General features: G+C 33.2%; 1 protein-coding gene across 30 annotated transcripts; it reads left to right on the top strand.

The window, feature by feature from the left end:
- The first annotated feature begins 3788 nt into the window (after nucleotides 1-3788).
- On the top strand, nucleotides 3789-20510 carry LOC119776322 (uncharacterized protein PB18E9.04c-like). 30 transcript variants are annotated; one of them, XM_038274649.1, is made up of 27 exons: nucleotides 3789-3936; nucleotides 5495-5538; nucleotides 5667-5711; nucleotides 6643-6711; nucleotides 7341-7409; nucleotides 8041-8109; nucleotides 8742-8810; nucleotides 9443-9511; nucleotides 11457-11632; nucleotides 11767-11831; nucleotides 12065-12213; nucleotides 13803-13850; nucleotides 14086-14206; nucleotides 14252-14286; nucleotides 14976-15169; nucleotides 15348-15409; nucleotides 15656-15801; nucleotides 16513-16530; nucleotides 16621-17015; nucleotides 17052-17169; nucleotides 17811-18004; nucleotides 18184-18245; nucleotides 18377-18522; nucleotides 19225-19454; nucleotides 19699-19760; nucleotides 19842-19984; nucleotides 20159-20510. In XM_038274649.1, exons 2-27 carry the CDS (start codon nucleotides 5505-5507, stop codon nucleotides 20260-20262), a joined length of 2892 nt encoding a protein of 963 aa, XP_038130577.1. In that variant the 5' UTR covers nucleotides 3789-3936; nucleotides 5495-5504; the 3' UTR covers nucleotides 20263-20510. The 30 variants fall into 30 exon arrangements, with proteins under 30 accessions (XP_038130577.1, XP_038130587.1, XP_038130589.1 ...); XM_038274659.1 differs by having other exon boundaries at nucleotides 14086-14286; nucleotides 16891-17015; XM_038274661.1 differs by having other exon boundaries at nucleotides 14086-14286; nucleotides 16846-16925; nucleotides 17070-17169.
- Nucleotides 20511-21196: the final 686 nt, after the last annotated feature.

The raw sequence follows: 21196 nt of genomic DNA, 5'->3' as shown, positions 1-21196 counted from the left end.
GTCTGAAGTGAAATATTACAAGTGATTTAAAAAATATAAAGTGTCTTTATTGTTCAAAATGTAGCAGCAACAGCTCTCAGAATGATTTAATAAGAAAAAAAATCTAAAATCCCTGCAACCATTTTGTCCACTGGTTTTAAGTAAGATCTTGATGGAAGTCAAGTGAAACCATTTTCAACTACAAACTATATTTTGTAGTCTGTGATTAAGACTTTAATGTGTCTTTGGATCTTTAGGATCTTCATTGCTTTGATTACCATATTCCAGTCTAGAGGCACCAAGAAGGGACTGCTTTACCTATGTTCCCCAGTTTCCATTTTTAAAATATCTAAAGAAAGGCTTGAGTTTGCATGATGCTGAGAAGTTCCTCACTTATTTTCTTGCTGTGTTTGTTGAATGTCCATATGATCATTTCTTGTCAGCCGTCTGCATTTCCCCTTTGTAACCACTGTCATTAACATATTTGTCCTTATTAACGTTCCATGGAAGATTTATACTTTTGTATTTCCCTTTTCTTAAATGAGCATACAGTAAGTACCAGCTCAGTCTGTGCTTCTGCATTCCAGATGTATGAGTGTCGCTAAGATAGATTAATGTTATACATTGCTAAATACATACGTACTATGCCTTTTGAAATCTAAAGTTTACGTAAATATCAGCACCAAAAATGAACCCATGAATCTGAATGTGTTCATGGACAGCAGGGGTGAGGTAGACTGCAGATACAGAAGCGAGATGAGTATCTGCATGCATATGTAAATGTTGGTCATACTGTTAAAGCCCTTTAATTTGCAAAAAAGACTTGAAAAGCTAAATACAAGATTAGTTTCTCTTTTACCACACCAGTTGTGAGTTGTTATTCTTACATAGGTACATTTAACCAGAAACACTCTGGGTGGTAAAAATCTTTCTTCAATGATGTGACAGATTTCTCAGATACATTAGAAAGCGATTATTTAAGTTACTGAACACTGGTTAATGTGACTAAACAGAATATTTTGACACATCCTGCATGTTATTTTTGCTTTTTTCAGAAGAATGTTATCACATCTCTGGACATGTAAAATTGCTTTCACTTGATTTATTTTAGGCCATATGTTTTGTTTTTATTTCCATGCCTCCTCTTTTTACCTTTGAACTTAAAGATATAATATCTTTAAACATGGATTTCCATTTATACTAAAACACTGCAGGGGGGTTTGAAAATAACACCTATCACAGAAAAATGACTAACTAACTGTCTCACTAATTTGAAGTGCATCCCATACAGTGGTGCACACACATGGCCGCAGCTCAATTTGGTATATTGACATGGTGAATGCAGCTTGCTTGATTTCAGTTCGGCGATTTTGAAAGCAGCATATCTGTAGGTGCCCAAAGAGTTGGTCCAGGTTTTTCAGAAACTTTGACCCACTGGGATTTTAGTGAACAGCTTTCTCTCTGGTCAACAGTGAATGGTCCCTAACACTGTAGTGAAAAGCAGCTATGGGAACTGATCTGGATGGTCATATAGAGACTATATAGAGTGGATTCATATTTACTGACACATTGTGATATTGGAGTCAGACATTTACAAAAACAAAAGGAGAGGATCACTCTCCACTGCACTATATCAACAATTAACCCTGGTGAAGGAGAAATAATAGCATGGAAATATTTCATTGCCAGACTTTAAGTCTCTCAGAGCAGGGGTCTTCAACGTTTTCCAGGCCAAGAACCCCTAAACTGATGGCGAGATGGAGCTGTGACCCCTTAATTATATATATTGTATGAAATTGTGTTTTATCAAACTGGTCCTATAATCAGTCTTACAGATGGAGTCATGTAATAAAAATTTATTTCGGCCTGGGATTATTAAAGTATTTCGGATTCTGATTCCGGGTTGATCTGACAGGTTCCTGTGTGTCACTTAATGCGTGCATTGATGACTGAAAGAAATCTTCGGGCTCTATTTATCTGTTTACTTTAGTGTGTTAATTTGTAGTTAAAGACATTTAAGTTTTTGGAAATTATTGCAGGGGGGAATATAAAAAAAAGTAATCAACCAGAACTTTCTCAACGCAAAATACTTTTGCATTTTTTAAACACCAATCAATTATCATCTCTGACCATGTTCAACCTAATATGACCAGTTTAAACATCCACCAGGGGCTCCAGCAAAAAGCACATATAATCGTAGACTGTTTTTAAAAAAAGGAGAAGTACAAAACTTTAGGTTTCAAAGGGTCTCTTCATTGTATTACCACGGAAATGGATGCATGATTACTTGTTAAAATACACAAGTATTTGGCTGTTGTTTTAAACATAGAGTGTTTCAATATGCAGCTAGAAGATCAAACCTTGGGCACAGTAAATGGTGGCATAGAGCCCATCGGCTATAAGCAGAGGCCCCATTCCATGACACAGCAATTCTGAATGTTTAGTTTAAGTGTCATTCTGCACGTCTTCCCCCTCTTTCCATGGCCTTTCCTGTCAGCTAACTTTGCCTTAAGGAGCATTTGAAATAAAGAAAGCTAAAACCTTACCAGATCTATATAAAAGATTGTTTTTGTGCATTAGGATAGCTCAAGAAGAAAGTTTGAAACTTAAAATGACAGAAGGATTAGGCCATACTGTTAATATGGATAAAATATCAGTTTATCTTGATAAATTCATGCAGCTCTATATGTGATAAATGACTGTAGAAAATATGAATCGGTGCATTGTGTTGTAGTCGTCTTTTACGTCATGGCAGGAATGAAGGTGTGTAAAAAATGTAGTGCAAAGCTGTTCCTGTTTGAGGTAAATTTAGATTTCTTTGTCTGTCTTTACTTTTGTTTTGAGCTGTCCATTTACACAAAACAGAAAATATCAGATCTGTGCATCAATCATAGACTAAATAGGAAAAAAAAATATCTCAAATTATAAACCTGGGCAACAAAAATTAGCAGATGATGGTCTTCATCAGTTATTAAAACATGTTTGACAGAGGGACCATTCTAGAGGGAAAAACAAGAACAAGCTATGTTTTTTTATAACAAAATCTAATTACAATGGCTATGCATTCATTGATGTATTTGAAATAATTGAATGAAAATATGAATGATTTGTGGAACTCCAGGTTTTTAATGATGGTGTATTTAACAAATTTGAAAACTTTTAAGAGGCTACATAAAAAAAATATATAGATAGACATAAAAAAAAAACGTTTTAGCTAAAAATAATATCTAAAGGACCAAAATCCAAATGTTTAACTGTTATAATGTAATTTATTATTATTTATAGGTAGAAATGAGGTACCCATATGAGGGTAACTGTCTAAGTTGTTTTACATTTCTGTGAGTAAGGCAAGAGACCAATACTAGCTTTGCATTTGATTACAACATCTTAAGTCTGGTGATATAAGAACTTTTTACAGAATTAATAAAATGCAAACAATTAGAAAACCTTAACAGCTTAATGTCTACAGCCTCCTCACAGCTGTACAGTTATGGTTAGAAAAATGACACACTACTTATACAAGGTAACATTATATATATATATATATATATATATATATATATATATATATATATATATATATATATATATATATATATATATATATATATATATATATATATTATATAAGATTGCTCATCTAATTTAAATACTACCTGTTTGTGTCACTCAGATATTATAGATGTTTATTGGATTACTCATCACACTGTTTTGGCCTTTTTCGTTGCACCCCATTCCTTCTACCTCCCGCCTCTTTTTGGATGGTTGCTGGAGATGAAACAAGTTCAGCTTGTATGTTTAGACAAAGAAAGAATTTGGTGCCTCCTTTAAAAAGCCTTGGCCACTGATAACTTCTTATTTTCATCACCTCACCTGAGGAAGAAAGGTGTTCATCACCTACTAATTCCAAGCTGTATTGACCGTAAGGAGCCTACTGGATAGTTGGTCTGAACTAAGGTAGGAAAATAACATATATGAAATTGTGTGTCTAAAATTTGAAATTTAAAACATCAAAGGTAAAAGGTTACTACTGATATGACTGAAGAATGAAATAACTTTTCATATTCTTGAAATGTTTATTATCTAGAATTAAGCCTAAACTTGGTTGGGTACTTTACAATTTCATTTTAAAACATTTTAATTTCTTCAATACACACTTTTTTGTGCTATGTTAAATTAATTTGATTTGGGTTTTTTTTACTAGTACTTCAAATTAGATAATTTCATAAATTATATATAAAAAAGAAAAACTAAGGAAGAGGAATGCTATGTACAGTTGTGCTTGAAAGTTACATACCCTTCCATTTCCATAAATGGAAATTGACAATAGAAATAATAAATAAAAATAATACAAATATTATGCCATTGATTTTGAATATTTATATATACATACATATGTATATATTAATACAAAAAACGAGTAAACAAACCTGATAGAGCACCTGAAATAAAATTTTGTTGAGCAACACAATAATCTGCATATTTCAAAAACCATAAACCAATCAAAGATGATGATGGTTTTGAGTTGAGAGGGTATTAAAGGGCTACATTTGAGCCATTTTTTTTTATAACATGGAAGTGCATTCCAAAAAACAGCAGTGACTTCTTTTGTTTGCTTTTATCTGCATGTTTTGTTAGAAAGTAAAACTAAATGATAGTATCTACATATAAACCAATGGAAAAAAAACCAAAACATTTAATTTCTTTATTTCAGAAATGTAAAGAGTCTTTATGCATTTATCAACTATTTAATTATTAAAATGTTCATGAAAAAAAATCTGAGTTAGAGTCCAGACCAAAGGCTGATGATTTACTTTTTTAACATATACATCTAATGTGTACTTTAAGTAAATAATTTATTTATACTCCATGCTATTGGTAAAAATCAAATCTTTTTTAAATCATATAAAATTAAATATTTTTTTAAATCATGTAAATATTTTATATGTGAAAAAAGGATCCTGTCACTTATTTGCAGTTATAAAGCAATGTTGTTTAAAGAACAGTGCTTATCTGTACAGACTAATAATGGTTTGCTCAGTTTCTAAGATTGATAAGGATTCTATTTGTTCAAGATGTTTGTCCTGTGGAAAAAGTGGCTAGAGCAGTAGAAGGAATCTTAAACTGCACCTGCAGATCTGATACTGCTTTGCCATGTAGATAAAAAGTTTCACAAACTCTGGAACGTTGAAGAACCCGGTTTGTCCACCTTGCTCTAGCAAGGTAAATCTATCTGCTGTAAGATAATAAACTAGTTCCTTCTAGAGTTTCAATAAGGACCTATAATTAGTGCATCCAGATAAACTGAACAAAGAGGACTTTTGTTTTTCTTGTAAAAACATTTTTTCATAACGGTAAATACACTAAATACAAACTTCTTTAGGATGCTGAGTTTTGGTTTTAAAAGTATACTCATTTCACAGTAAACATTTGTAATATCCAATAGTTAATTTAAAAAGGATTACAAAATGCAAACAAAAATATAACATTTTTTATTCTGAAATATTTTTCACAGAAAGCAGAGGATGGAGCTTTACATGTTTCTTCTCCTGTTAGCAGGTAACCGAAATATTGCAATTCATATTTGTATATGTATATGTGGGTGTAACAAAGGGAATGAGCAATGCCATAAGACAATTATAAGTTGAAGTTACACTGAAATAACCAAGTATCCCCTTTCTCTACAGGACTAATAGGAACAGGAACTGCACAGTCCACAACTACCGCAACAAGTAATACATTCAGAGGTTCCATTACTAACATCTATTAAATTCAGTATTACTTAACTTCCAAAGTTAAAATGTATTGGAAAATGGCAGCAGTTTCACAAGAATGGGTGCATGTGTGTGGTAAAATATAAAAGGTTAAAGTTACAGTCACCTGCTTGGAAAAGGAAAAAATTGTGTAGTTCTTTAAACAAACTAAAGTGTAAATGAATACAATTTCTAATTTTAGACGTTAATTAAATGTATAGGTCTAATTGAGCAGCATGGTGTTTAAAAAATCCCCATTAGTCATCAAAGCATGTGACTGAAAATCCACCGGGTGACAGAGTAACAGTGCAGTACATAACAACGACCACGAGAGGGCAGACCTGATATAGGAAAACTAAAAGTGTAGCTCTAGAATAGATAGTCATAGGAATGGGAGATGAATCAACTCAACTTTAAGACCGAGGAGAAGAAAACAAAAATTATTTTTTACCAATATGTGTGTCTTTTGATAACAGTTGATTCTGTGAATAAAGTCATTTTAAATTAACATAAATAATATTTTAAAGTAGTGAAAATGCATCAAATACACATAACAAACACTATATGAAAACAAAGACTTTTTATTAAATGTTAGCCAAAATTATTAATGTTTATATCATCCTTTTTAAAATAGAGGTGACTAACAAATAAAACTAAGTCTGCCTCAAACAAAGCTAATTGTTGCAATAAGTTAAAATAGCAAAGATTTATTTCGTCACAACAATACATTTTACAAGGTGGATAGACCTGAGCAAAAAACTCAACATTAAATTATACTCATATCACAAAGGAAACATTAGTAAATTAGTAATATAATTCTATTTTCCTTAATCAGAATGTAAAGATCAGGTGGTTTGCTACACTGCTATCTAACAACCTCTTAATTGAATCTCTACATTCAATTCAACAGCCGTTACAACAGGATCAACATCTGGTGGAACCTCAGCAACGCAGACTTCCACCCAGCCAGGAACTACTGGTAAGATTTTAATGCTGCTATGCAATACTAAGAATGGATAATAAATTGGCAATGCTTTGATTAAAAGACACAGTGGACCAAGTTTAGTGAAATAAGCATTTTAGTTTTGAACCACAAAGTTTAAAACATTTAGAACTATTCTCTGGTCTAATTTGGCTGGTTACCTATAGAAGCTGAGTATTTCCTATATTTACTGATAAATATCTTGATTCAAACCATAAACTGAATCTACTGTTCTTAGCATGAAAAATATGAATGATTCAGAAATGAACAATGTAGAAATTGACATAGAGTTACACAACTATTATGTTTTAGTCAGTACACCATAGAAAATGTGATGTCACTGTTTCTACTACTGGTATGCCAGGACGCTATGAAACGAAAAAATAGAGATAACTCCATTTGGATTTTGAAAAAACAATAGGTCAAAATGCCAAATATTTAACCCATCTCTACAATATACCTAAAACTTTTAGCCTTAGGAAAAAAATCAACGTTAAAAGACACTTATGTCACCATAGAAACATTAATAATATTCTTCTTTCCTTAATCAGAATGTAAAGATCAGGTGGTTTGCTACACTGCTATCTAACAACCTCTTAATTGAATCTCTACATTCAATTCAACAGCCGTTACAACAGGATCAACATCTGGTGGAACCTCAGCAACGCAGACTTCCACCCAGCCAGGAACTACTGGTAAGATTTTACTGCTGCTATGCAATACTAAGAATGGATAATAAATTGGCAATGCTTTGATTAAAAGACACAGTGGACCAAGTTTAGAGAAATAAACATTTTAGTTTTGAACCACAAAGTTTAAAACATTTAGAACTATTCTCTGCTCTAATTTGGCTGGTTACCTATAGAAGCTGAGTATTTCCTATGTTAACTGATAAATATCTTGACTCAAACCAAAAACTGAATCTACTGTTCTTAACATGAAAAATATAAATGATTCAGAAATTGAAAATGTAGAAATGTACACAGAATTACACAACTAGTATGTTTTAGTCAGCAAACCATAGAAAATGTAATGTCACTGTTTCTACTAATGGTATACCAGTATACAAGGAAGTGAAAAATGGAGATAAATATATTGGGAGAATGAAGATATTAAGTGGAAAAACACAAATATTTTATTAATCTCTACAATATACCTAAAACCTATGTTAATCATGAGAAAAAAAATCAACACTAAATAACACTGGTGTCACAGTAGAGTAATTATTAATATAGATTTTTTCTTAATCAGAATGTAAAGATCAGGTGGTTTGCTACACTGCTATCTAACAACCTCTTAATTGAATCTCTACATTCAATTCAACAGCCGTTACAACAGGATCAACATCTGGTGAAACCTCAGCAACGCAGACTTCAACCCAGCCAGGAACTACTGGTAAGATTTTACTGCTGCTATGCAATACTAAGAATGGATAATAAATTGGCAATGCTTTGATTAAAAGACACAGTGGACCAAGTTTAGTGAAATAAACATTTTAGTTTTGAACCACAAAGTTTAAAACATTTAGAACTATTCTCTGCTCTAATTTGGCTGGTTACCTATTGAAGCTGAGTATTTCCTATATTTACTGATAAATATCTTGACTCAAACCAAAAACTGAATCTACTGTTCTTAGCATGAAGAATATAAATTATTTAGAAATGAACAATGTAGAAATTAACATAGAATTACACAACTATTATGTTTCAGTCAGTACACCATAGAAAATGTGATGTCACTGTTTCTACTACTGGTATGCCAGGACACTATGAATTTAGAAATATGCAGTTAACTTAATTTGGAAAATGAAAATAATAAGTGCAAATGCCAAATATTTAATTCTTGTCTACAATATACCTAAAACCCATGTTAACCGTAAGAAAAAAAATCAACATTTAAAGACACTGATGTCACAATAGAGACATTATTAATATTGATTTTTCCTTAGTCAGAATGTGAAGATCAGGTGGTTTGCTACACTGCTATCTAACAACCTCTTAATTGAATCTCCACATTCAATTCAACAGCCGTTACAACAGGATCAACATCTGGTGGAACCTCAGCAACGCAGACTTCAACCCAGCCAGGAACTACTGGTAAGATTTTACTGCTGCTGTACAATACTAAGAATGGATAATAAATTGGCAATGCTTTGATTAAAAGACACAGTGGACCAAGTTTAGAGAAATAAACATTTTAGTTTTGAACCACAAAGTTTAAAACATTTAGAACTATTCTCTGCTCTAATTTGGCTGGTTACCTATTGAAGGTGAGTATTTCCTATATTTACTGATAAATATCTTGATTCAAACCATAAACTGAATCTACTGTTCTTAGCATGAAAAATATAAATGATTCAGAAATGAACAATGTAGAAATTAACATAGAATTACACAACTATTATGTTTTAGTCAGTACACCATAGAAAATGTGATGTCACTGTTTCTACTACTGGTATGCCAGGACACTATGAATTTAGAAATATGCAGTTAACTTAATTTGGAAAACTAAAATAATAAGTGCAAATGCCAAATATTTAATTCTTGTCTACAATATACCTTAAACCCATGTTTACCATAAGAAAAAAAATCAACATTTAAAGACACTGATGTCACAATAGAGACATTATTAGTATTGATTTTTCCTTAGTCAGAATGTGAAGATCAGGTGGTTTGCTACACTGCTATCTAACAACCTCTTAATTGAATCTCTACATTCAATTCAACAGCCGTTACAACAGGATCAACATCTGGTGAAACCTCAGCAAAGCAGACTTCCACCCAGCCAGGAACTACTGGTAAGATTTTACTGCTGCTGTACAATACTAAGAATGGATAATAAATTGGCAATGCTTTGATTAAAAGACACAGTGGACCAAGTAAAGTGAAATAATAATGTTAGTTTTGAACCACAAAGTTTAAAACATTTAGAACTATTCTCTGCTCTAATTTAGCATTTTTTTTCACATAAACTAAAACATATCTTGTCAAAAACCTGATACAAAAAAACAACCTAATTTCATTCTAAATTTAATTCAACAATTTTCATAGCATGTATGTAAAATTTACAACAGACAGAAATTTAAACAGGATCATACCACCATACCATTCTTATGCTCTGGTCATAACATAACCTAAAATAAAATTTGGCAGTTCTGTGCTATTCCAAAAAACGTCCCACTGCCAGTGATGGAAACTGAAAAAAAAAGTGAAAAAACATTCGAAAAAGTAACAACATTTAGTTATTCATTACCTTTACTAGGTTATTAAGCTAGTCAGCATGCAAACAGTATGACAAGATAGTACTCAGTACAAGATAGTACTTAGTAACTATTTTGTCATTACTTTTCATATAAATCAATAAATTGAATAATTAAATAATAGGAGAACATATCTGAAAACATAATAATCTGCACCATATTGATATTAGTAATTTGACAAGTAACAATATTTTTATGCAGATATGACTTTTAAGTTTTTTCATTTATATAAAATAACAATAAGCCAAATTAATAGTATTATAACTTTATATTTTTGCACATAAACAGCCTTCAAGTAGCTCTAAAATACCAATGAAGGTAAAAAATAATCCATCCATCCATTATCTGACACGCTTGTTCCGAGTGGGGTCGCAAGTGGTGCTGGTGCCTATCTCCAGCAGTCAATGGGCGAGAGGGTGGGTACCCCTGGACAGGTCGACAGTCCATCACAGGTACAAAATAATCTTTTGAAAGAAATAATATAAATACTATATTTTACAATTTAATTAAACAGGCCTCTGTTTCCACACAAAAACCCATCAGGACTGTATAATCAGTGTGAATATTGTGAAAAAACAATAAATTATGCAAGTGAATTCAGTATAACCTAAGAAAGTAAAGAGAAAATCTCAGGAACAGCGCTTCACTTTAGGGACAATGTCATTAAATCAGTGACCCTGCACAATCATCTGTCCTCTCAGTCTGTGTTTAATTTAAGCTGAACACCCAACCACATTGCAGCTATTCAGCCAGTCAGCATCATGTATGCCTCTATTTTAGACCCCCCCTTAATTAACAAATCTGCATCACATTTGCCTATCAGCTCTATGCTCAACTCTGCAATAAAAATCATTCCCTGCAGCAGAAAGGGTGCACATATAAAAAGACTCTTTGATGATTGTGAGAAACGCATTATAGTAATCAACTGCGTTATATTGTAAGTACTGTAATGACGTTACAAATACGTAAGTAGAGGAATTTTTCAATGAAAGATGAATGCTGTAAGAAATCCCATAATAATGGCATTTAACCCACCAATGTTCACTGCTGTTATGCATTAATGAACCACAGCTCAATAAATATTGAGTATAGAAAATCCTTTATTGTCCCACAATGGGGAAATTTACCAAAGATGATGACGCCATGAGTCATCATGCCTTTACCGTACCTCTGTTTAATGGTATGATGAATTCACAAATTGCAACATGCCAGTTAGAGTTAAATTCAACATAATCAACCTTAACCAGCAGTGTATGAAATCTAAAACCTTAAGTCGCTGTTGTTTACCAGCAGTACTCTTCACTTTGGAAGACTTGTACTGCTAAAGATTGATATGTTACCAGCTGCCCCAACTTTACCAACACTGAGCAAAACTACAATAGTCTTCTAAATCCACTGCTTTAAGTGTTTTTGTATGAAGAACATATGTTTGAATGATTATTCAAATATTAATTGCGATTTAATTTGTCCTTATTATAATCAGCTTCAACAACAACTACGACAACTGCTGCTCCAACTACAACCACAACTAGAAGACCTCCCCCACCACCAGAGCCAAAGATTGAGTTACAATTCAGTGTGCAGGAAACTTTCTCTGAGGATTTGAAGGACGAAACCTCACCAAGATTCATAGAGCTCAAGGGAGAAGTAACTAAAGGGGTAAGTTTGCTTTTTATCTTTTATAGAATTTTGCTATACTTGTTATACTTTTGTTATTCTTTTTCTTGCATTTTAAATTACAAAGACTTTTTGCAAAATGTCATTTAAAATATGTATCCATTTTTCCCTAAAAGCTGGATAAAACCTATAGGGACCAATTTGGGGATGAATTCAACAGAACTGAAGTCCGAGGATTCAGGTATATCTATTATATTTCCAGTAATTGAGTTTAAAAGCTGTTCCACTTGACAAAAGTTTTCTTTGGTAATATTTAGTCATTAAAAATGTCTGTTTATTTATTATTATTATTGTTGTTTATATTCATCTTTTCAAACCTCTCTTACAGTTATTTTTTTTATTAAATTTTAAAATATCAGGGAATTGAGTACGATGTATGAAAAGATAAATAAAAACATGTGATTTCTGTTGTAGGCAAGGATCAATTATAGTTGATGCTGAGCTGATATTCAATAACATCACAACACTACCAAATACCAGTGATGTGACTGAGACTTTAAAGAATGCAACCACTAGCAACGCTTTCAACTTCACTGTCAATACACAAAGTATTTCTGCAAGAGGTAAGACTACATTCCTTCTGACAAACTTTGCTTTTCTTCATGAAAAAATACTGCTTTTTGTACTTGTTTATCAAGGGCTCTGCTTGATGCAGACTAGTAACTCCCCTCACTATTACACAGTGATCATTTGCCAGGATATTCTGGAAGAAACTTGTTTAAAACTTAGTTGGGAGATTTTAAGTCATACTTCCCCACTCCTCTATTAACTCAGCTGTAGAACTCTGAAGATTAAGGTAGCAGCTGGTTCTTCCAGGCCAAGATCAGTATCTCTTTTAATAACGCTTAACCTCTCCAAACCCACCAGATCGCCAGCGACCCTTCTCAAAACGTTTAAAACTAACAACTAAAAACGCAGGAAAATTACACCAGTAAAATATTTACCAATTTAGACATGTTAGACATCGTTGGAAAGCTTAGATTCTCCACAATTCATCCTCCCAGTTCATTTTATGGACATAATAAGCACTAAAGCACAATTAACACAGATATAGCAGTATGTCAAAATGTAAAAATGACAAAGCAGCCACAACAATATACATTTGAAGGCGTCCAGGAGCCGTTTTATAAATCCAATCTTCAATTGTTTATACTCCATTCGTACATAAGGTTCCACAGATTAAAAGTAATCCAGCATATTTGTAATAAAATTGGCTTTGTAGCCAACGAAATAAGGTTTCACACAAGGCTAGACATGGCTGGGTTGCATAAAGACGAGCCATGTTACCGGCTTGTGTAAGAGTGAAACACACAGCTGAGAGTGGATCAATGCACCCTGCTCGAAGCTGAATAATAACAAAGGTCCTATTTTGGATGCTTATTTTTTTTTATCTAATGTCTAAGGCTGAAAAGAAAAACAAACAGCTTAGAAAAGGCACTGGGGCTTATCTTAGCTTGAAAAGCAGCAGTTTCACAATTTTTTTTAGATTTCTCTGTTATTGTAGGTGTATAAATGTTACATTTTTTTAATATACACTGATTCTTAAAAAAGTGGAAAATACTTGCTTCATAAATGTTTAGTTGCCATCAAAATACTTCAGTGTTATTCTATGGTTCAAATAGCTGAGTAAAAGGATTTGGCCCATTTGGAGCGATTTGGAGACACTGGTGACACCAAAAGTTCAAAGCCCCACAGCTCTGGAACTATTCCAGCTAGAGGTCTGAGATTTTTTGCATTTTTTGTTGACATGATGTAGAACAAACTCAATAAAATGCCACATGCCTATTCTCAAGTATGTCTTTATTACTGCTGTTCAAAAAGACCTATTATTTTCAAGAATAAAAAAACAACAACTTTGGGACATGTTTGAAGTGATGCAGCTTGGGTTGTTTTTTACTCACTTTTCATTTATATTTTCAGAAACTAGAAGGTGTTAGCTTTCAAATAATATATCATACACATAACTTGGGCTTAGAGTTCCTAAGTCATCTGTTTTTCCATTTGGGTATGCAAAATAGGCAAGGATTACTTCAAAATGAGGGGGGATGTTCTCTTAGTAATCTATTTACACAGCAGACACAGATGTCAGAAAAAACAAATTACCTCAATAAACTGATAATAGAAAAATTTATGTATTTTTGTTCTCTTTCAGTTGCACCACCTCCTACAACTGCAGCTCCAACTACAGCAACACCATCAGGTATCAACAAGGAGAATTTCAAAACAAATTTCATGGTTAATTAAACTAAAAAGAACAGTAGTTATGAAATGATAGACAAAGAACAATTAAAAATGGTCTTCGAAATATAATTCGTTTTTTTTTTTCATGAAATAGTTGAAGAATACTTGCAGTTTCATTTAAACAAAAAAATTGTGTAAAAACCCTGATATTTGATACGATTAAAATAACTGTATTGTACTTTATCACATTTCAGCAACTTCAAACATGACAGCAAATTCAACTGCAACTCCCATGTCAACAACTTCAAACATGACAACAAATTCAACTACACCTACCATGACAACAACTTCAAACATGACAACAAATTCAACTACACCTCCCATGACAACAACTTCAAACATGACAACAAATTCAACTCAACCTCCTGCAACAGCAAATTCAACAACTTCTCCAGGTAGGAACATGACACAATCAGTTCTTAATCAGTAGTTACCATTTCCTTGATGGGCCCTTGGCTTCTTGGCTGGTCCCCTAAAATTCCTTTTTTAAACATCAATCTTTATGCTAAAATATTCTTTCTGCCAACATTTGGGGGTCACTCCAGTGGCTGGAAGTTGGCGTTTGACTGGGAGGGCAATTTTGAATAGTTCCTACTGCTCTATCTATCTATCTATCTATCTATCTATCTATCTATCTATCTATCTATCTATCTATCTATCTATCTATCTATCTATCTATCTATCTATCTATCTATCTATCTATCTATCTATCTATCTATCTATCTATCTATCTATCTATCTATCTATCTATCTATCTATCTATCTATCTATCTATCTATCTATCTATCTATCATCTGTCTGTCTGTCTGTCTGTCTTTATATATATGTGTGTGTGTGACCTTTGTTTTATTTTTGTTTTTTGTTTGTAGAGAAACATATGAAGTAAAGTATTAATCTCCACTCAATGTAACCTCACCTGCAAGCAATATGACCTACTGCTGCTTTTATTGAAGAAAGCAAAATATTTGCATATCTAATTCTAAGATAAATACCTGACTTATGTGTACTTTCAAATTAGAAGTAACAAAATTGTGAAATTAAATAGTTTTTAAAATCAATAATAATAGTGTCATCTTTCCACCAGCCAATGGAACATCAGCACAACCACATAATCAGACAACTCCTACAACTCAAGTTCCTGTTACAACCATGATGACTACTGTTCCAGCAGATTCAAGGGTCAGGCTGGGATTTAGTTTGGACCAACAATTTGAAAGTGGCCTAGAAAACCCTCAATCGTCAGTATTTAGGAACCTGGCAGATAGACTAGAAATACAAGTAAGAATCATTGTTTCTTTGTAGATAATTCAATTATCCAGTCAATTAAATACTTTAACATAACTCAATGATGTTAAATAATGTTGGACATATAAAACAAATACTATTTGTGTATAATAATTGACTTGCATTGCTGATATTTTGTTGTTTCCTTTTTTTTTTCTTTTTACATTTTCAGCTCTTTAACAGCTTTAGGAGAAGGTTTAGGTTCCTTTTGAGAGTCCTGATCTTGAGATTCAGGTATATATAGAAATATATATAGCCTCAGGCACTTACATTATAAATATATTATTAAACATTTCTATTAATTTATTAATTTCTATTAAAATGCATCACTATATAAAGTTTATATATATATATATATATATATATATATATATATATATATATATATATATATATATATATATATATATATATATATATATATATATATATATATATATATATATATATATATATATTTTTTTTTTTTTTTTTTTACAGACCAGGTTCAATTCAAGTTGATTCTGAGCTGCAATTTCCAAATGCAAGCGCTGTGCCAGAGCCTAGAGCAGTAGAAAACGCTCTGGTGGAAGAAGCAAATACCAGCTCCAACTTCACACTTGTTCCAGGAAGTGTTGTTGTAACAAGTAAGCCTTTTTTGAATTGTGTTCTTAGTAATTGATTTGATACACAACAGTTGAACTTGCAGTGATTCAAAAACCTAATGCAAATGTTTTTACTTTACTCTTTTTAGTTTTTCGGAATAATGCAACAACAGTTAAAACATGGCACAATAATTTCTCATACTTTTAATTAAATTTTTCTAAGCAGAAACAGATTTGACGTTATAATTTATGCCTTTCTATGTTAAATTTATAAAAGCATTTTAAAACCGGGAATTGATAAATTTGGCAATGATAGTTCTGAACAAAGGAAGTTGTAAATACATTTCATGTGCTTGGGCATAAGGGAGCTTTACTCCATCTCAGCTCCTCAGTAGAATCCCACTTACAATAGTATCTATCAGGTCCAGGTTAGCTAATTTTTCCCCCTGTTTTAGTGATTATGTTTGCTTGTAAGTCTTTTTTAACAACAGCTATTTGTGACATGTCTTATTAGTTAATTTGTAAAACTTTAAGGAATGAATGTCACATGTCATTTAAACCACCTTAGTGCCGTCTTCAACAGCTACTCAAGATAACACACCCCCTCCAGTACCGGAGGCTAACATAGCCTTGACCACTCTCTTTAATCATATTGTCTTAAATTTTCTGTTTTCTTTTACAACCCATAAGTGAAATCCATTCTATTTTGAACTTTCCCTGTCAGTGAATAACCAACTTCTCCTGCAAAAACAGGGGCTAATGAAACTACAAATACAACAGTAAATTCAACTACTGCCACTACAACTACAGGAGCAAATTCAACTACAACTCCCATGACAGCAATTTCAAACATGACAACAAATTCAACTACACCTCCTATGACAGCAACTTCAAACATGACAGCAAATTCAACTACATCTCCCATGACAGCAACTTCAAACATGACAGCAAATTCAACTACACCTCCCATGACAGCAACTTCAAACATGACAGCAAATTCAACTACACCTCCCATGACAGCAACTTCAAACATGACAGCAAATTCAACTACACCTCCCATGACAGCAACTTTAAACATGACAGCAAATTCAACTACACCTCCCATGACAGCAACTTCAAACATGACAGCAAATTCAACTACACCTCCCATGACAACAACTTCAAACATGACAGCAACTTCAAACATGACAGCAAATTCAACTACACCTCCCATGACAGCAACTTCAAACATGACAGCAAATTCAACTACACCTCCCATGACAGCAACTTCAAACATGACAGCAACTTCAAACATGACAGCAACTTCAAACATGACAGCAAATTCAACTACACCTCCCATGACAGCAACTTCAAACATGACAACAAATTCAACTACAACTCCTGCAACAGCAAATTCAACAACTTCTCCAGGTAGGAACATGACACAATCAGTTCTTAAACAGTAGTTACCATTTCCTTGATGGGCCCTTGGCTGCTTTTTGGCTGGTCCCCTAAAATTCCTTTTTTAAACATCAATCTTTGGACTAAAATATTCTTTCTGCCAACATTTGGGGGTCACTCCAGTGGCTGGAAGTTGGCGTTTGACTGGGAGGGCAATTTTTAATGGTTGCTACTGCTCTATCTATCTATCTATCTATCTATCTATCTATCTATCTATCTATCTATCTATCTATCTATCTATCTATCTATCTATCTATCTATCTATCTATCTATCTATCTATCTATCTATCTATCTATCTATCTGTCTGTCTGTCTGTCTGTCTGTCTGTCTGTCTGTCTGTCTTTATATATATATGTGTGTGTGACCTTTGTTTTATTTTTGTTTTTTGTTTGTAGAGAAACATATGAAGTAAAGTATTAATCTCCACTCAATGTAACCTCACCAGCAAGCAATATGACCTACTGCTGCTTTTATTGAAGAAAGCAAAATATTTGCATATCTAATTCTAAGATAAATACCTGACTTATGTGTACTTTCAAATTACAAGTAACAAAATTGTGAAATTAAATAGTTTTTAAAATCAATAATAATAGTGTCATCTTTCCACCAGCCAATGGAACATCAGCACAACCACATAATCAGACAACTCCTACAACTCAAGTTCCTGTTACAACCATGATGACTACTGTTCCAGCAGATTCAAGGCTCAGGCTGGGATTTAGGTTGAACCAAACATTTGAAAGTGGCCTAGAAAACCCTCAATCGTCAGTATTTAGGAACCTGGCAGATAGACTAGAAAGACAAGTAAGAATCATTGTTTCTTTGTATATAATTCAATTATCTAGTCAATTAAATACTTTAACATAACTCAATGATGTTAAATAATGTTGGACATATAAAACAAACACTCTTTGTGTATAACAATTGACATCCATTGCTGATATTTTGTTGTTTCTTTTCTTTTTTTCTTTTTACATTTTCAGCTCTTTAACAGCTTTAGGAGAAGATTTAGGTTCCTTTTGAGAGTCCTGATCTTGAGATTCAGGTATATATAGAAATATACATAGCCTCAGGCACTTACATTATAAATATATTATTAAACATTTCTATTCATTTATTCATTTCTATTAAAATGCATCACTATATAAAGTTTTTTATATATAATTTTTTTTACAGTCAAGGTTCAGTTGTTGTTGATTCTGAGCTGCAATTTCCAAATGCAAGCTCTGTGCCAGAGCCTAGAGAAGTAGAAAACGCTCTGGTGGAAGAAGCAAATACCAGCTCCAACCTTACACTTGTTCCAGGAAGTGTTGTTGTAACAAGTAAGCCTTTTTTGAATTGTGTTCTTAGTAACTGATTTGATACACAAAAGTTGATCTTACAGTGATACATAAACCTAAAGCAAATGTTTTTACTTTACTTTTTTTAGTTTTTCGGATTAATGCAACAACAGTTAAAACATGGCACAATAATTTCTCATACTTTCAATTTTTCTAAACAGAGAGATTTTACATTATAATATGTGCCTTTCTATGACAAATTTATAAAAGTATTTTAAAACTGGGAATTGAAATTTGGCGATGATAGTTCTGAACAAGGGAAGTTCTAAATACATTTCATGTGCTTGGGCATAAGGGAGCTTTACTCCATCTCAGCTCCTCAGTAGAATCCCACTTACAATAGTATCTATCAGGTCCAGGTTAGCTAATTTTTCCCCCTGTTTTAGTGATTATGTTTGCTTGTAAGTCTTTTTTAACAACAGCTATTTGTGACTTGTCTTATTAGTTCATTCGTAAAACTTTAAGGAATGAATGTCACATGTCATTTAAACCACCTTAGCGCCGTCTTCTACAGTTACTCAAGATAGCACACCCCCTCCAGTACCGAAGGCTAACATAGCCTTGACCACTCTCTTTAATCGTATTATCTTAAATTTTCTGTTTTCTTTTACAACCCATAAGTGAAATCCAGACTATTTTGACCTTTCCCTGTCAGTGAATAACCAACTTCTCCTGCAAAAACAGGGGCTAATGAAACTACAAATACAACAGCAAATTCAACTACTGCCACTACAACTACAGCAGCAAATTCCACTACTGCCAGTGCAACTACAACTTCAGGATCGACAGGTCCTCCGACAGGCTCTGAGGGAAGCCTTAGCATTAGATTTAGTCTCAACAGAACCTTTATACCAGCTCTAGCCACGAGCGGCTCGCCAGAATTTATTGAACTGGCTTCAACTGTCGTCAAAGAGGTAATTTAAATGTACATTATAACTACTTCTCTGAATAAGAATGCTAGATGTTAATACATTGGGAGGATTTGCTACATTTTACTATTAGACCTTTAAGCTAATGCAGATAAACTTTCTGCTGCTCTGACTTCTAATATTTAAGGTGGAGCCTATATAATGAAGAGCAAATAAAACAAAAAGAGTTACATATATGCTGGATGTCACTTCATGCTTGTGAAAATGTAACACTATCTTGGTCTTTCAGATTAACAGAATTTGTAAGATACTCTTTTCTGGATTCCTGCGCTCACTGGTCAATTCATTCACGTAAGATTTTATTACCGTCTCTGTCTATACTTTCTTTTTGTTGGTAGGTTGCCTTTTAATGTGTTACCTTTTTTATTTTAGGGAAGGATCTGTAGTTACCAACATGACTCTAGTGTTCAGAGACGCTTCTTCAGTTCCTGATTTAAACACTGCTCAATCCCAGCTGGCCAGCGCACTTCTTACTTCTAACGTCCTGAATTATATAAATGGAAGCCTGGTTGTTGGTAAGTCATGGCAAACTCAAAAGTCTTCTGGCAGTAAAATAGCATTGGATAAAACACATTGGATGAAACAAACATTTTGCCTTTAAAAGGCAAATTAAATGTTAATGTACATACATTCTTTTAGGTCATATGCTGACTTTACTGACTTCTTTAACTCTGTTTTCAATATTTTAGAACCAACAACAACATCAAGCAGTCCCCCTCAACCAACACTGGGCGGATTAACTATTTTCTCACTAACCATGCTGGCTGTGGCACAGATGCTGATCAACTCATAGTACTCTAAGTACAATCATTGTCAATTGCTGCAACTGTGCATGGAGTCATATGTAAATTTGATGTAGCACATGTGCACAATGAAATTTACCATTTGTTCATGTGGTAAAAAGATGTGTTGTGTGGGTCAAAGATTACTAAAGCTTTAAATTACTTTCCAAATTGAAATAATGTCTTATTTAAGTTAGTGATTGATATAATCCTTGCAAAAATCTGTTTATCTCTGTGTGTTTGTGTTTTCTTGATATGCACAGTTTCTTTGATTTCATTACAAAATTAAAAAAATAAATATGTCTAAATTATAATGTACTTCACATTTATGTTGTAAAATTACAATATGTGACTCATCATTTTTGTTTCATTAAAATCCATATATTGTCAAAGAATGTAAGTGTGGTTATTATAGAATAGTGCATAAAGCAATGACAAAAGGGCAAATTAAAAACTAAAAAGTGTCATGATTTAACTAAAGATCTGACCCAAATGCAGAAGACCAAACAGAGAGATTAGGGAAAAGTTTAACAGGTTTATTTAGAATAATGAGATGAGTCCATAGCTGCTCTGAACACTGTCGAACCAGAACTGGAAAGTGAGGGGAAGACACTGTGGTTACTTCAGGCTCAGTGGGAAATTAGATTCTTTGACTTGAAGAGGAGGAATGGGTTGCAGACTCACGTTTCCAGGAAAATATGTCTTAAATTGAATCCAGTCTGTGTGGGATGTTCCTGTGATTGTCTTGTTTGATGGAGGGCTGACAGGGTTTACCCAGATTGCAGTTGTTCCTTGATGAACGGAGAAGCTGACTGCCACTTAGATTTCCTGCAGTAATTGAACGAGTTATTGTGGAGATGAATCCCCTGCTCAGAGAGAAGCCCCAGACGATCCTTGGGGAAAAAAGGTTGACCCAACCACAAACTTGAATCCTCAGCTCAGTTT

This window comes from Cyprinodon tularosa, unplaced genomic scaffold (genome assembly GCF_016077235.1).
Source record: "Cyprinodon tularosa strain WSP-4 unplaced genomic scaffold, ASM1607723v1 ctg923, whole genome shotgun sequence".
Lineage (NCBI taxonomy): Eukaryota > Metazoa > Chordata > Actinopteri > Cyprinodontiformes > Cyprinodontidae > Cyprinodon > Cyprinodon tularosa.
Note: the sequence above shows the minus strand (reverse complement) of the source record. Positions and strands in the feature narration are given on the sequence as shown.